Source organism: Triturus cristatus, chromosome 5_1 (assembly GCF_964204655.1).
Source record: "Triturus cristatus chromosome 5_1, aTriCri1.1, whole genome shotgun sequence".
Lineage (NCBI taxonomy): Eukaryota > Metazoa > Chordata > Amphibia > Caudata > Salamandridae > Triturus > Triturus cristatus.
The window spans coordinates 103,356,833-103,373,704 of NC_140587.1; the positions used below are offsets into that span (position 1 = coordinate 103,356,833).

General features: G+C 48.2%; 1 protein-coding gene across 5 annotated transcripts in view; it reads left to right on the top strand.

Moving 5' to 3' along the window:
* NUGGC (nuclear GTPase, germinal center associated) overlaps positions 1 to 16,872 on the top strand; it is a 1,337,967-nt gene that overhangs the window by 1,294,906 nt on the left and 26,189 nt on the right. For all 5 annotated transcript variants that reach the window (XM_085604518.1, XM_085604516.1, XM_085604517.1 and 2 more), the window contains one exon: positions 12,501 to 12,549. In XM_085604518.1, the coding sequence (XP_085460644.1) occupies positions 12,501 to 12,549 (49 nt within the window). The remainder of the gene's footprint in view (positions 1 to 12,500; positions 12,550 to 16,872) is intronic.

The window sequence follows — 16,872 nt, forward strand, 5'->3', positions numbered from 1 at the left end:
CATCAAGATAAGCTGCACAGTAGTCATCCAGGCCTGTAAGGACTTGATTCACCAACCTTTGGAAAGTGGCAGGTGCATTCTTCAAGCCAAAGGACATTACCACAAATTGATAATGTCCTCCTGGAGTTGAGAAAGCAGTTTTGGCCTTTGCACTCTCAGCTAGTCTGATTTGCCAGTAGCCTGCTGTCAGGTCAAATGTACTCAGAAACTTGGCAGCTGCCAATCTGTCAATGAGCTCATCTACCCTAGGTATTGGGTGGGCATCTGTCCTAGTGACAGCATTGAGACCTCTGTAATCTACGCAAAACCTCATCTCTCTCTTACCATCTTGGGTGTGAGGTTTTGGCACAGGCTCTCTGAAGGTTCAATGACTCCCAGCTCCAACATCTTTTGTACCTCAATCTTTATGCAGTCCCTGACATGGTCAGGTTGCCTGTAGATTTTACTCTTCACAGGCAGACTATCACCAGTGTCCACCTCATGGGTGTACCAGTTTGTCTGACTTGGGGTCAGTGAGAACTTATGTCTATAGGCCTGTAGAACTTGTCTGCAGTCCTGTTGCTGATGGTTAGTGAGGCTGTCAGAAAAGACCACACCATCAACTGAACCATCATCAGGGTTCTGAGTCAGCTGGTCTGGGAGAGGGGTCACTCTCTTCCTCCTGCCCCTCATCCGTAGCCATGAGCAAGCCCATGTCTGCCCTGTCAACATATGCCTTTAACCTGTTGACATGAAGCACCCTGTGGGGGCTTCTGGGAGTCCCAAGGTCCACCAAGTAGGTGACTTCTTCCTTCTGTTCAACAATAGTGTGGGGTCCAGACCATTTGTCCTGGAGTGCTGCTGGGGCCACTGGCTCCAACACCCACACTTTCTGTCCTGGCTGGTACACAGTCAGCACAGCCTTTTGGTCATGCCAAGCTTTTTGGAGTTCTTGGCTTGCCTCAAGGTTTTTAGAAGCCTTCTTCATGTACTCTGCTATCCTTGAGCGGAGGCCAAGCACATAATCCACTATATCAAGCTTGGGTTGTCTGAGAGGTCTTTCCCATCCTTCCCTTACTAGACATAGGGGTCCTCTTACAGGATGCCCAAACAAAAGTTCAAAATGGCTATAGCCAACGCCCTTTTGTCGGACCTCTCTGTAAGCAAACAGAAGGCAGGGTAAAAGGATGTCCCATCTTCGCCTAAGCTTGTCTGGTAAACCTTTTATCATCCCTTTTAGGGTCTTGTTGAACCTTTCCACAAGCCCATTGCATTGTGGGTGATAGGGGGTAGTGAATTTGTAGTTAACACCACACTCCTTCCACATTGCAGTCAAATATCCCGACATGAAGTTGGCACCTCTGTCAGAGACAACCTCCTTTGGAAACCCCACTCTGGAGAACACTCCAAGTAGGGCCCTTGCCACAACAGGAGCTGTTGTGGTCCTCAGGGGTATAGCTTCTGGGTACCTGGTGGCATGGTCCACTATCACCAGTATGAATCTGTGCCCAGATGCTGTTTGGTCCAACAATGTCTATCCCCACTCTCTCAAAGGGAACCCCCACCACTGGTAGTAGTATTAGTAGTTAGGGGGGCCTTTGTGGTGCCACCTGATTTGCCACTGGCTTGGCAGGTGACACAGGAGCGACAAAACTCCTTGGTATCTTCTGACATGTGAGGCCAGTGAAAGTGAGGGACAAGTCTGTCCCAAGTCTTATTCTGGCCTAAGTGTCCTGCAAGGGGAATATCATGGGCCAAGGTAAGAAGGAAGCCTCTGAAACTCAATGGTATGACCAACCTCCTGGAAGCACCAGGCTTGGGGTCTCTAGCCTCTGAGTACAGCAGCCCTTCATCCCAATACACTTAATGGGTACCTTGAGCATTCCCTGCAGCCTCAGCAGCAGCCTGCTGTCTGAGGGGTTCAAGAGAAGGACAGTCTAATTTTGCCTGCCTCAGATCTGCCCTTGAAGGTCCCCCTGTCCCAAGAAACTCAACCTGGTCAGGTTCTAGTTCTTCTAGGACAGTTCCTTCAGGGCTCTCAGAATCATCCTCCTGTGAGGTCTGATTCTCTACCTGAGGCAGGGGGAAGGCACAGCCTTAACCCTACTGCTCTTTCTCTTGGGTTGTGTCTGGTCTATTGTCCCAGGATCCAGCACTTGTTCAGTGTTGCATTTTTTTGCCTGTGACCTAGTCACAGCAAGGACATGTGCATCTATTCCCAGCATTTCTGCATGGGTCCTATACTTCACTTCAGCCCAAACTGAAGTTTCAAGGTCATTTCCCAACAGACACTCTACAGGAAGGTCTGAACTTACCACAACTTTCTTGAGGCCAGTTACCCCTCCCCAGGAGAAGTTAACAATTGCCACACTATGGGAGGTAGTGGCATTGCTAGCGTTGGTCACTAGGTAATTCTCACCTAGCATGATCTGTCCAGGGTCCACAAAGGCAGGAGTCACCATTGTGACACTAGCACCTGTGTCCCTGTAGGCCTGAGCCATCCTATGGTTGATTTAAGGAATCGGTCTGTACTTGCACAGGTTACTGGGGCTCACAGTAGAGGACAAAGCTATGTCCCCATCACAGATCAGAACAGCCTGAGTTGGTTTTCTGACTAGGCCAGAATCCACTTCAGTTCCCAGGCTTAACCCTATTACACCCTTTTGCGGGGAACCCCCACTTACAGCTGGACTAGGGGGTACAGTTGCCTTAGGGGCAATGGTGGTTGGGGGCTTGTCCTTTTTGGTGCATTCACTATACCAATGGGTATTGGACTTACAATAGTTACACCAAGGTTTCTTTTGGCCATCTTTCTTTTTGGGACCACCCTCCCCCTGAGCCTTTTGGGGGCCTGGTGAAGACTGCTGGTCTTTTGCTTTCTGCTCATTACCCTTCTGGTCTGCCTTTTTCTGATCACCGCCCTGGTTCTGGTTTTTCTGCTTAACTCTAGTCCTGACCCACCTATCTGCCTTCTTTCCCAATTCTTGGGGAGAAGTTAGGTCAGAGTCAATCAAGTGTTGATGCAGCAGCTGGTTTTGACAGTTGTTAAGGATTAGTTCTCTCATTATCAAATTATGCAATCCTGTATAGTCCTTAACCTTACTACCCAATAACCAGCCTTCCAAAGCCTTAGTGGCACAATCTACAAAGTCAGTCCAGTCCTGAGTCTGTGTCTTCTGGGTATCCCTGAACAACAACCTGTATTGTTCAGTGGTTAGGCCAAACCCATCAATCAGAGCACTCTTCAGGACAGTGTAATTGTCAGCATCCTCATCACTAACTGTGAGGAGCTTGTCTCTACCTTTCTCAGAGAAGGAGAGCAACAAGATAGCTGCCCACTGACTTTGGGGTACCTGCTGTACTTTGCAAGCCCTCTCCAAAGCAGTTATCCATTTGTGGATGTCATCCCCACACTTGTAGGGAGGGATAATCTTGCTCAGGTTTCTATTGTCATAGGTCCTGTCTCTATCCTTAGGGATAGTGCTGCCACCAGTGGGTCCTAACCCACTTAACCTTTGCTCTCTGGCCAGAGCAAGTCTCTCTTTGGCAAGGGCAAGTTCTTCCCTTTCAATCCTCAGATTGACTTCCCTCATTCTGGCCTTATGCTCTTTTCTCTGTGGAGAAGTCATTCCCCTGTGAGAAGAGGCATTGGAGCTATTAGAGACATGGGAGTGGATAGATTCCCTGGAAGGGGATCTTCCTCTCCTACTTCTCTGGTTAAGTCCACTTGAGGGTCTGAATGGGGGGACCCCATTCTGACTCCCATGTAGGCTTAAGTTAGCCTGGCTAAGTCTCCTAACTTGGACCTGGCTGTCTACCTCATCTCCTGAAGTCCCTTCTGACTCATCTAGATCAGTGTGGTGAGGGGAGTCTTCTGTAGAGGGCAGACCTTCATTTGTACCTAAGGTACCATCCTGGGAGGCTCTCTGAGCATCATACTCTTCTAAGATCTACACTAGATAGATGAGGGTAGGGTTGGAACCCTGCTGGAGGTACACAATTGTCTCATCTCCTGAAAAGTTAGGGTATCATATCTAGAGGGTATCTTTCTAGGATATCCCCCTCCTGAGAGAGAATCATCTTGATCTCCTCTCAGAGACATGATCTAGTGAGGGTGTGGTGTGTGCACCTACCTACACTAGTTGTATCTACTAAAACCTCTCTAGTAGTTGTAGTCAGGGTGTGCTAGGCCCTACAACAACTAAGTTCAGTAGACCTTAAGTATTCTAAGATTTTGTTTTATATGTACCTTACAGTACCTAATGTGATCTTTCAATTTGATATCTCAAGACTATAATGGTATCACAACAGCAAGCTCAGATCCCAACCGCTGCTCACCAATGTGAGAAGTTGGCCTGATATATGATGTCACTAGTTCTAGTGTACACCCTGTATCAGTCCAAACAACCCTTATGGTGATTGGTTGTAAAGTCAACCTTATAGACCAGCTATCCTAGTGGTAGCATGGACAAGAGCAGTCTTAGGCTAAACTCTGTATGGCATGTGAAGCCAGCTGTTCTACCATTACAATCCCTTGAATACCAAATGAAAGGACACCACACCAGGTATATATAAAATTAGAAAGTATTTATTCTCACATATACCCTCAGCACTCTTTATGAGTTCAGAGGTCTAAGTACAAACAATTTCTTAAGTAGCATACGTTAAGTTACACAGGAAAATACAGTTAGGCCCAGGGGCCACGCAAACCATATACTAAGAAAGTGGTATAAGTGCCACGTCACGAACAGGGAGTAGGCCTAGGGCCTAGGGAATCGCTGGGGCTACACTACCCTACCAATAGTTAGGAAGTGGGAGGCCCACGGGGAGAGTGAGCAGTGTGGAAACACACACGCGGATTACATTAAAGTCAATGGGAATGTAACAGTTAGAAATAGGAAGAATAAGGCCACTTCCGAAATAACTAGGAGGAAGCAACTAAAGACTTAGACACTTGGATAGTCAATATCCACTGGAGCACCGGAGTACTCGCATTACCTCACCCACAGGAGACGGGTGCATAGGTGTGAAGATGTGTCGGGTGTCGTCGCTGGATCCTATGGGTGCCTGAAGAACAGATGCTGGCAGGCGGCCAGGAGGAAGATGTCCGGTGGATCCAAGGATGGATCTTGAAGGATGAACACCTGCAAGCAGAAGCAGGAAGGAACCAGGCGATGTCGGGCAGAACACAGGTGATGTCTTGAAGCTTGTCTCTGCAGCTGCGTGGACCAGGAGGCGTCGAGGACGACCAGAACCAGGGTACGAGCTGTCCCACGAAGGATCTTGCTGATGGCGGAGTTGACGTCCCGATCGGAGTCAACAAGCCTTGGCAAAAGCAACCCACGCGGAATGGGAAATTCACTGAAGGTGCAGACCAGGAAGGTCTGAGGTGCTTCTCTTTCACAGGGAAGCAAGGGCCAGTCTGGAGGAGCCAAACCAGCGGTGAAAAGTCAAGGGTTCTTCGTCACTGAGGCTACTAGCCAACGGGCAAGCAACCGGACAGATGCGTCGAGCAGGAAAATGCAGAAGGGCCCCACGCAGAACTCGTGGAGTGTGGAGGGCTGATCTTCGGTGCGGATGGTGCTCGGGTTGGGGCTTCTCAATCCCCAGAGCACAACTTCGAGGATGCCTCAGAAGCTGCGCTGGAAGCTACTCGACAATTTTCCCAGGTAGCCGGTCCCACGTCTCTCGCCGCCTCCACGGATCTCAGCTTGGCTGTGGATGTGGATCAGGGTCGGAGAAGTCTGGAGGTCAATGCGCTGGTCATGCTCTGCAATCGGTTCCTCGTAGAACTTGGGCAAAGCAAACGGCAGATCGCTTGTTGGTGCCTGTTTGCACAGGGTGGCCACTCCTTGGCCACAAGGGATATTCTTCAGTCTTCTTGTCGTCGAATGTCGAAGGTCCAGAGTTTCGTGTCTAGTTTCAGTTCAGGATAATCCAAAGTCCTAGGGACTCAGCTCCCACTCTTATACTAATCTGGGGGGCTGGGTTACCTGCTAGGTCCCTCCTATGGGTGGGACCAGGGAAGGGGGTGGTTACACCCCCTTCCCTTTGTCCAGTTTCGCGCCAGGACTGGGGCTGGAGTGCCCCAGCACCGGTTTGAACTGGACTATGCATGGGACACCTTGTGTGCCTCAGGCAGTGTCTCGTTTCTTTCATCCCTCCCTGCCCCAATGCACTAAGCCCTGTCTAGGGTGGTGCTAGCACCTCCCAAGGCAGGAAACCTATTCTCCAAGCCTTCCTCGCTGGAAGGACTCCCAGCAGCAGGAGGTCAGACTTGTGTCCGTGGCAGCAGCATCCATTTTGTGATGCTGGGGCTCTGGTTAACTTTAACCGGGTAGTAGGACTTCAACATGTCTTCTCCCTCTAGAAGGGGGGAATACTATCCTCATCGCCAGAAATGGTGTGGGGGTAGTATTCCAAAGTGTTAGACACCTTACACGACATGTTTTGATAAAGCCAAACCATAGTTACCATAACCGCGAGGATTATAAGGCACTTTAAGAGTATATGGTAGGCGATATCATAGAACAGCTATAAGGACATGGTTCTGAAAGCTGCAGACAGGCTCAGCTCATGCTAGAGCACCATCTCACATGTTACCAAGCACTCTGCCTCCAGGATTGTTAAGGCCTGCCATAGGAGTGGCTGAAAGGTTACCCATGTGTCTATATATAAGGTAGGTATAGGAATACTACACCTAAGCAAGGGGTGATTACACGACCTTGCCCCAGCTGAGTGATCAGCCAGTTGTGTCATGATGGGGGGCCAGCCAGGGGTGGCATAATACATGCTGCAGCCCCTGGTAGGCCTAGGGTACACCCATGCCCTGGGTACCTAAGGTACACTGTACAGGGCCCTATAAGGTGATCCTTACCAATTAGGTTATGTACCTAAAGTACATAGTATGAATTTAGAGAGAGAACAGCTGGGCTGTGGGCCTGATTAGCAGGCCCACATCCACATCTAAGTCGAAAACCAGTGAAGCAAAAGAAAAAAGTGGGGGTGACCATAGGAAGCAGACCCTACTCTCCTACAGTTAGAACCTAGTTTCCATAGGAAAACCGTTTTTTGATTTGCCAATATTGTTGGCCCCGTTGGACGAATCTTCGATAAATTTTCAAAACAAATGGGTTGGCCCTCTCAGTTTCTCTGTTGAAAGTTTCGGGGTGATTCGTGAAGCGGGTGCCGAATAAAAAGTGGGGGTCCCAAAGCGCGTTTTCTCCATGTTAATTTCGATAGGAAATTTTAGAACAAGCTACAGCCCGAACTGCTGAACGGAATTTCACCAAATTTGGCAAAAAGGTAGCTCTTGGTTCAGAAGGCGCCCTTTTTTTTTTTTGTTTTAAATGGTGTAAATCCGTTCAGTAGTTTTTGAAATATTAAAGGAAAAAGAAATATAGATATCAGGGCGGAGCCTATCCACAAATCTCCTCCCGAGCGCGAGTTTCATTCTAATTGGCTGCCAACACTCCCAACCAGGAAGTGTTGGCAGCCATCTTCTGCCTCGGATCGAGTGAACATCAAAAAGGTGAGACATTCATTGCAAACAAGAAAAGTCGCGCCGGTGTGCGAATCCGTCCAAAAATGTAAAAAAACGAAGCACCGGCTTCATTTTAAAAAGCCCCCGGGTGGGCCAGGTCCCAGAGGCAATTTGATTTATGTAGCGGGGGCTCCCGCAGCCCCGGGGACCGCCACCTCCCCGGGGCTTTCTAGTTTATTCGCAGGGGCACGCAGCTCCGGGTCTTCTAATCAATAAGGGCGGGGGGGCTCATGGGCCCCCCAGGCCCCGGGGACCGCCACCTTCCCGAGGCTTTCAATCAATAAGGGCGGGGGGCCTCACGGGCCCTCCCAAGCCCCGGGGACTGCCAAATCCCTGGGGCAGTAACAAATAATTAGTGTGGGGAGGCTCGAGCCCCCCGCACTGCCCCGGGGACCACCACCTCCCCGGGTCACTGTATTTAAATACGGGGATCCATTACGGGCCCCGGGGACCACCACCTTCCCGGGGATTTAGAAACGTTGGGAGGGGGGCCGCGAGGTCCTCCTACTGGAGCCCTTGATGGCCCTCGGGACCGCCACCCCCTAGGGCTGGCTCCTGCAAGGTCCGAGGGTACCCACCCCCGGGACATTGTCGTTTGCTATGACAGGGCGGGAGCACGGCTCCCGCCCCGTCATAGCAAACTCTGCTTCGGTTTTTGAAAGCGAGAGCAGGAAACTTGCTCATGCTTCCAAAAATTGAAGCAGAATTGCTTTTACACAAGATGAGCTGCATGTTATCAGCTCCCCTAGTGCATTAGCAATGCCGGCTCCCGCAAGAGGCGGGGAGCTGGCTGGGACCGTGGAGGCATTGGTACGTCCCCAACAGTGAGGCCAGGCCCCGGGGGATGGGGTCCCCGTGGCCAAAGTGGCCCCCTCCCCTTTATCTTTTTTTAATGAAGGGGCCCCGGGGGATGGGGTCCCCAGGGGCAATAGTGGCCTGAGGAGGGGGGCACACGGCCTCCCCTCTAAAATTAAAAATAAAGGGTGGCCAGGCCCCGGGGGATGGGGTCCACGGGGAAGGGTACTTTTAGACTTTAAACTACTGCTTAATTTGCACTGGGGTCTACCAGTGGGCACATGGGCACTTAATCATTAGCACTTGCTCTTTGGGCGTGCTGTGTATCAGACTTGTTAGGGAATATGCTGTTTCTGTTTCATAACACACAAACCGGTGAGTGTAATGATGCTAAGGCACAAGCCCATATGGACGGACAGCTCAGTGTGAAGAGAGCCTGCTGCACAGACCACGTGTTCTAGCGCTCAGCCTTTCATCTTTTAGGAGCAGGCAACCATAGACTTATCCAAGCATTCCACAAATACCCAAGCACTTATAAAATCACCACACACTACTCTTCCACTCTTGCAATTACCTTGACACAACCCATGCACATATACAATCATCCAGACATTACCCATAAACTAATGCAATCAGTCAAGCATTACTCATGTACTGTTCCAATCTTCTATACATTACCTCCATATTCATGCAATCACTGGGACATTTACTAAGCACTACCCATAGACTCCTCCAATCACTTAGGCACTACTCATCCACTCATGCAATAACTCAGGCACTATTCATGCACTGCTCCAATCAACCAATCACTACCCATGTATTCTTCTAATCACCCAAACACTACTCATTCACTCCTTCAATTAACCAGCCAGTAGACATGCATTCCTCCAATCACCCCGGAACTAGTCATGCACTTATGCAGTCACCCAGGCATTACCTATGCACTCATGCAATCACCATACACTCCTGCAATCATCCAGGTATTACCCATAAACTCATGCAATCACCCAGGCATTACCCATGCACTTACAAAATCACTCCAGCAATACCCATGCACTTACAAAAACACCCAGGCATTACAAAAGCACTCTTCCATTCAGCCAGGCATTATTCATGCACTGATGTATTATCTCAGGGACTACCCATATAGTGCTCTATTCACCTGTGCACTACCCTTGCACTCCGCCGATCATCCAGCTACTAGCCAAGCAGTTATCCAAACACTCCACCAATACTGAAGCACTTATAAAATCACCATGCACTACCCTACCCTTGCACTCTCACAATCATCCAGGCGCTACCCATCCACTCATGCAATCATCCAGGCATTACTCATAAACTAATACAATCAATCAAGCATTACCCATGCAGTCTTCCAATCACGTATACATTACCTCTGCACTCAAGCAATCACCCAAGCAGTAACTAAGCATTTTTGAAATCACCCATGCACTCATCCAATCTTCCAGGCAGTACTCATCGACTCATTGAATAGCCCAGGCACTATCCATTCACTGCTCCAATCACCCATGTACTACCCATGCACTTCTGCAATCACTCAGTCACTAGTATGCACTTAAAAAATCACCATGCACTATGCTTGTACTCCTCCAATCATCCAGGCACTACCCATGCACTCATGCAATCACCCAGGCACTACTCATGCACTTCTCCAATCAATAAGGTAGTACCCATGCACTCATGCAATCACCAGGCACTACCCATGCAAACATTCCACCAATATCCAAGCACTTACAAAATCCCCGCGGCCCTCCTTTGTACTCATGCAATCACCCAGGCACTACTCATCCAGGTATATAATTACCCAGGCACTACCGATGCACTCATGCAATGAACCAGGCATTACCCACACACTCGTTCAGTACCAGTCAGCAAAAAGCTTTGGGGGGGGGTCACAGGATGACTGCAACAAGGCCTCTGATGGTTCTTTCTGCATATCTCTTGCTTCTTTCTGCACCTGTCTTCCTCTTTCTGCACATACCCTACCTATGTAGGCATAGTAAGAAATTAGCATTTAAAAATCCTTGGAAAATCACTGAAAAAACCATAGGTTTCAGGGACATTATAGTTAGAAATTAGCATTTAAAAAAACTTTGAAATTCACTGAAAAAAACCATAGGTTTCAGGGACGTTATTGTTAAAAATTAGCATTTAAAAAGCTTTGAAATTCACTGAAAAAAACATAGGTTTCAGGGACGTTATAGTTAGAAATTAGCATTTAAAAAAACCTTAGAAATTCACTGAAAAAAAACATAGGTTTCAGGGACGTTATAGTTAGTTAGACATTTCACTCGTTCAAAACCAGAGAAATTCGGCCGTTAAAGTTAGTTGAGCTAATTATAACTCGCGCCCCTGCAATGCACTGCTGATGACGTCACATATTACATCACTCATGACCTGGTCAGTGACATCACTGATGACATCATCCCCGTGAAAATCGGATGCACCTCCTCACAGCCTAATATAAAGTTTAGTACATCCACTCTAAATTACAGACTGTCATTCTAGAAAGCATAGACACACCAATACCAGTTACTACATACCCACTCACTGATGCATAGCTCTACACACATTTACACCCTCATCCATAGTCACTCATAAATGCAGTCACACATCAATACAGCTACTATCATATGTACTCATATACTCACACACCACCACTCACCCATAGTTATTCACGCAGCTAGTCAGTAATGCAAATAATCAATCACACTCCCATATACTCCCCTGCACAGTTACACACACCACCTCACTTATTCATACAGATACTAACACATACTTACTCTCTTCTGCAATAACTGACACAAGCACACACTCATCCATACAGCTACTCTCACAATCACTCACTCTCACATATAATCATTTATATACTCTAACACTCACATATACTACCATTCACATATGTAGTTACTCACACATGTACCACTGAGACATTCATTCACTCACCAACACAGCAATACAAACACTCACCCACCCATATAGCCCCTCAAAGATATACTCTTGAACCCATACACCCAGTGAATCACCCACTCACACATCCATACAGGGAGTCACACACACACCACCCACACACACTCTGAGACACCCATTTACGTACTCAGACAACAAACCAAAAAGCCATATATAGATACTCATATAGTTAATCACCAACCCAAGCAGCCACTTACACACCAACTGACAGACTGATACAGACATTCATACAGAGTAGTCAGTCACCCATGTTTTAGTAAGACACGTTTAATCTCTCACTTATACAGTCAGCCATGCACCTATTAAATCATTCATTCAGACACTCCTATACCCACGCATTCGTCAATATACCTTGGCATATATATGTATAAAACATATTTAAACTCTTAAACAATCAGTCACTGGATGATGTCATCAGTGATGACATTTGAGATATCAGTGATGTCATGAGTGATGTCACTGACCAAGTCATGAGTGATGTAATATGTGACGTCATCAGCAGTGCATTGCGAGTGCGCGAGTTATAGTTAGCTCAACTAACTATAACTGCCGAATTTCTCTGGTTTTGTACGAGTGAAATGTCCAACTAACTATAACGTCCCTGAAACCTATGGTTTTTTCAGTGAATATATGTGTGTGTGTGTGTGTGTTTTATTAAAGTTCCCAACTATAAAGTCACCATTTCTTTTTGTGTGAGTAGATCTATATAATAATTCTCCAGTGATTATACCATGTTAAGGGTGGTTGTCTCTTACTGGGTCACACTATCTCTCACATGTGCACCCTTGGGTTGGCAAAATATAGTTACAATGAGTTTGCATCTGTTTGCTGCATGACAAGAAAGGAATGATAGGAGTTTGCAATAAAGGTCTGTTGAACCCGCCAGAAAGGCGGTCTTGTTCATTTTTTAGAAAGGGTGTCTTCTATCACCTGCCAGTTTGTGCTCTGGTTATCAGTACCCACTTTTTCACCAAGCATGGTGGATTGGCCTGATAGTACTGGTGAGTTTTCTTTCCTTACCTTCACCACCCAGTTTCGCAGTGCTCCCTTTTCAATGTTAGGTGGTCTGAGGAAATATTGAGTTACCTGCAGAAAATGAAAAGTGGTACAATTTCATCTGCCAAGACGCACACTTTTGTCAAAGATTTACAGGAGAGGTGTGACCTCACACTCTGTCTTTTACTTTTCTCAGCTGAAGAAAGAGTTTCCAAGTGGTTATGGGACTTTGTCAAGCGCAGCTGGTAAGTCTGTGAAAATCATTACACTAACGTGCAGCTCAGTAGTGAACACTGTCTCTGAATTGTTTCTCTTCCATCTAAAGAACATGTTTTATCTGTAATATGTATGTAAGCAAATTTGTTGATAAACCTTTTAGATAATAACAGGTTGAGTATGGGTCCAAAAGCAAAAGTAATGCATGCTTTGCTAATTGTTCAGAAATATCTGAACACTGAAATGCAAAAAGACTTAACAAAACACTCTGCATCCTGATGACCTTTTATTGGTGTTAACAAGTTCAAGTATGTGTAATCACAGCATGGGTCCGTAACGACATGTAAGTAATATTTAAAGACCTCTCTACGTGTCTCTTCCCTAAGTCTCTCCGTGATGCTATGATAACTCTGCTTCTCAAACCCGACAAGCCTGTGGATCGTCGCAATTCCTACCGTCCCCTTTCTTTAATAAACACTGACAACAACATTTTTGCCAAACTGATCGCCTCTCGTCTCCTTCTACTTATGCCCCTCATCGCCCTCCCAGTCTGGTTTCATTCCGGGTAGAGCCACCTCGCATAACCTTCATACAATATTTTCAGTTTTGCATCAAATCAATCCCAATCTCCCCGCGGTGGCTGCCCTGCTGGACGCCACGAAAGCGTTTGATACGCTTGAGTGGCCTTTTCTTTTCTACCTCCTACCACGCATGGGCTTCAGTGACATGTTCATTCGCAAGATCAGGCTTCTGTACACCAACCCCTCGGCACGCCTCCGCATTAACGGCCAGATTTCCGACCCCATCAACATTGGTCGTCGCACCCGGCAGGGATGCCCACTATCGCCCATGCTTTTCGCCATCGCAATGGAACCTCTGGCGGCCAGGCTCCGGCAGCACCATACGCACAGGGGAATAGGTTTCTCAGCCCGCTCCCTTCTAGTCTCTATGTATGCGGACGAGGTTACCTTATATGTCCGTCATCCTCAGGAAAACCTTAGCCCCCTGGTTCGGGAAGTCATTTGCTTCGGTGGACTTTCGGGTGTTCAGGTAAACTGGAGCAAATCGGTGCTGTTTCCCTTTACCGATGCTACCACGCCGTTCGCACCGGACTTCCCGTTTGTGTGGGCCTCGGGCCCTACATGATATCTCGGTCTTTGGTTGAGTAGGGACCTGGATGTACTGTGGAGATCTAACTTCGGTTGTGCGGTTGACTGGTTGGAATCCAAGATTCCGACTTGGAGCCGGGCTCCGCTCTCTCTGGCGGGCCGGATCGCCATCGCTAAGATGGTGGTCTTGCCAAAATGTCTCTATCTCTTTCTGAACGTTCCTATCCCTCTCACCACTCATTTCTTTTGCAAAATATGTTCCTTAATTATCTCGCTCGTTTGGGCAGGAAAGCAACCACGAGTTGCATACGATAGCCTCACTCTCCCCATGTCTGCCAGAGGTATGGGCGCTCCTGATTTCAAGATCTATGCCTTGTGCGCCCAGGCTAGTTTCCTACACTTCTGGATCCATCCTACCCCGTATCAACCTCAGGTGGCCGTGGAGACGGATATAACATCCCCCTGGCCTTTGTCCACGGCGTTGTTTGCGCTGGTGGTGCGCCCACGGGCGGAGGTGGACACGGTCGAGACATTGCGCTGGGCCTGGTCCAGCCTTTGCCGACTTTCCAATCTTCCCCTACTCTCTGCCAATGCGATGCCACTTGTTAACCACCCTGATTTCCCCCCACTCCAGCCTCCCGGCATGGCCAGACATGCGACTCGTCTGGGTTTGCGGACTGTGGCGGACCTCTACCCAGGGAACACTTTTTACTCACTTCCTGACTTCTCGGGCCCATTGGATACGCTTCTATTCTACCAGCTGCGTGCTATTTGTCGGAAACTTCACTCCACTTTTCCACATCCCCCACCCACTATGCCAGCCCTTGATTTCATATACTCATCCTCTTCTCCACATAAACTAGTCACCAAACTCTATGCTTTTACTCTAGCGTCCACTTCTAATTTGACAGACCGTGCACGGGAGGCGTGGGGCGCGGATCTCGGTACGGTTATAACACAGGCCGACTGGCTGTACTGCTGCAACCAGACGAAGAAGCTGTCACCTAATTACCGTGATCCATTTTAAGTATTTACACCAGCTGTATCGTACACCCACTCAGCTCCATAAACTCGGGCTTATTCCAAACAACGCTTGTGTGCATTGTGCCCTGTGGCGGACTTCGCGCATTTAGCATGGCTATGCCCTAAGGTGTCCGACTTCTGGTGGGGGTGTGCTCCACCGTCTCGGACATTGCTGGCACTACAGTGCTCCCCGACCCTTCACTTTGCCTTCTTGGCTTTGTTAAATTCTGTCCGGACGCTTCTCGGTGCCTGATAGCGATGCTGCTGGTCCTGGCCAGGCGTAGGGTGGCTATGTGTTGGGGCCGCAGGCCTGTTCCTAAGGTCGAGAGCTGGCTGAAGGATGCTTCTCGGTGTCAGACTCTGCTAATGGAGTTCTGGGACTTACTACCCGCCAAGTCTCGACCCATTGACATTTGGGGTCCTCTGTTAACTTACCTTCGCTCCCGTTTTCCTCCCAGTGATGCTGCCTCTCCCACGCTCCCTGCCGGCCTTGTGCCCGCGGCGGCCGCCGGTGTTGATGGATGACTCCCCCCCCCCCCCTTTTTCCCATTGGCCCTCCCCGGTCCCGTGGCGCTTCCACTTGATGCCATTGCCGATTGTATGATCTCCCTGTGGCTAGGGAGCTTTGTGAAAAGATGCTTCATTTTTCAGCCTCAACATCTTAATATTTCCTGCAGGGTGCCGGCGACTTGCCTCTGTATAATTTGACTTGGTTTTCACTGTGAAGATTTGAGCGGCCCTGTGGCGCAATGTAATGTGTTTGACTTGAACTTCCTCAATAAAGGTTTTGAAAAACTTTTTTGAAAAAAAAAGACCTCTCTACTACTCCAGGGGCCTGCAATATGAACCTGGGAGTTCCCAATTTCAACTTCAACGGCTAATCCACCCAGATCTATAGTAACAGAGATATTTTATTGCCCAGGTCTAGGATCACGTCCTACTACTGATTCACAATCTGCACAAAAGGGCCCTCGTGCCTGACCGCATGTTTGACACAGGGAGGCACAATGTAGGGTGCAACCTGGTCCATCTTTGACTCCACATGCAGTACTTGGTCTGACCCTTTCACCAAATCCACTTACTGATTCATTTTCACTAAGAACTGTAAAGAAGACAGTAGCGGCATACTCTGTTGAAGCAGAGTGCTCATTCATGCTGAGGTGGCTTTGACATCACTGATCCCATTCGACCAGGAGTGCAGATATACCTGGCAGCACAGATCATTCCCACATTAGGACTCAAGGACTGAAGAGCTTTTAAAACACAAGTGGCATAGGTAATGCACACATTATGGGAAATGGTGAACGACCATTTGCCTCATTTGCTTAGGCTCAATCCAGCCAAATCTTCGACATCAGTAGCGCTCTTTTGTTCAAATTCCGCCTTGATTTTACTGGGCCTCTTGGATTTTGTCATGTTCCTGCTTCTTCCGGAGAGGTTACACTTGAACGTGTAAAAATCAATTTTGCAGGCAAGTATTCAATTCAATCAACAAATCTGAAATTGTGATATGATTTTGTTTATCTGATAGAGACTTCTAGCTGCAGATTCCTTTCATTTTGTATTTCCCGTGGCATCAGACTGGATCCAGAAGATTTTTTTGTGAGCAGTACCCCGGTGCGTCAGTAGATGTCGTCGATTGGCTCTGTGCCGGAAGTGACATTGTGGTATCTATATAGGTGTCACCCAGGTGCGCTGATGTCCGTTCTTTTCTTTCCGCACCAGCCAGCACTGACCCGGAGAAGAGCTACCCCTCTTCTGTTTTTGACAGGCTTTTTTTTACATTTTGTTGACTGCTTTTGAGGTCTTACCTCTTAGTGCGTTGAGATGTCATCGAACCAGTCAAGTTTTAGGCCCTGCAGCGCCTGTCACCGATTGTTGTCTCTGTCGGACCAACACCTTGTCTGTCTGTGAGCGCACCCACACCCCAAGGTGTGTCCTAATTGCCGGGTCATAGCCCCGAAAGCTTAGAGGGAGTGGTCCCTGAAGCTGCTAATGGCCCAGCACGTGAGTCTGCGGAAATCGAGGTCCCAGTCGAAGGGAAGGTCTTGGATCGTTCATGGAGCTCAAAGTCCTCTCATATTCGAGGCCCTCTGGTAAGAGGCACAAGAAAAAGAGCAAGAAGTCGAAGCTCTTTTCGTCTTCTCCTCTGCTGATGAGACGAGGGAGCCTTGGCATTCTAGGCCTCGTTCCCCGGAACCTGCGACTGGGCCGACTTCC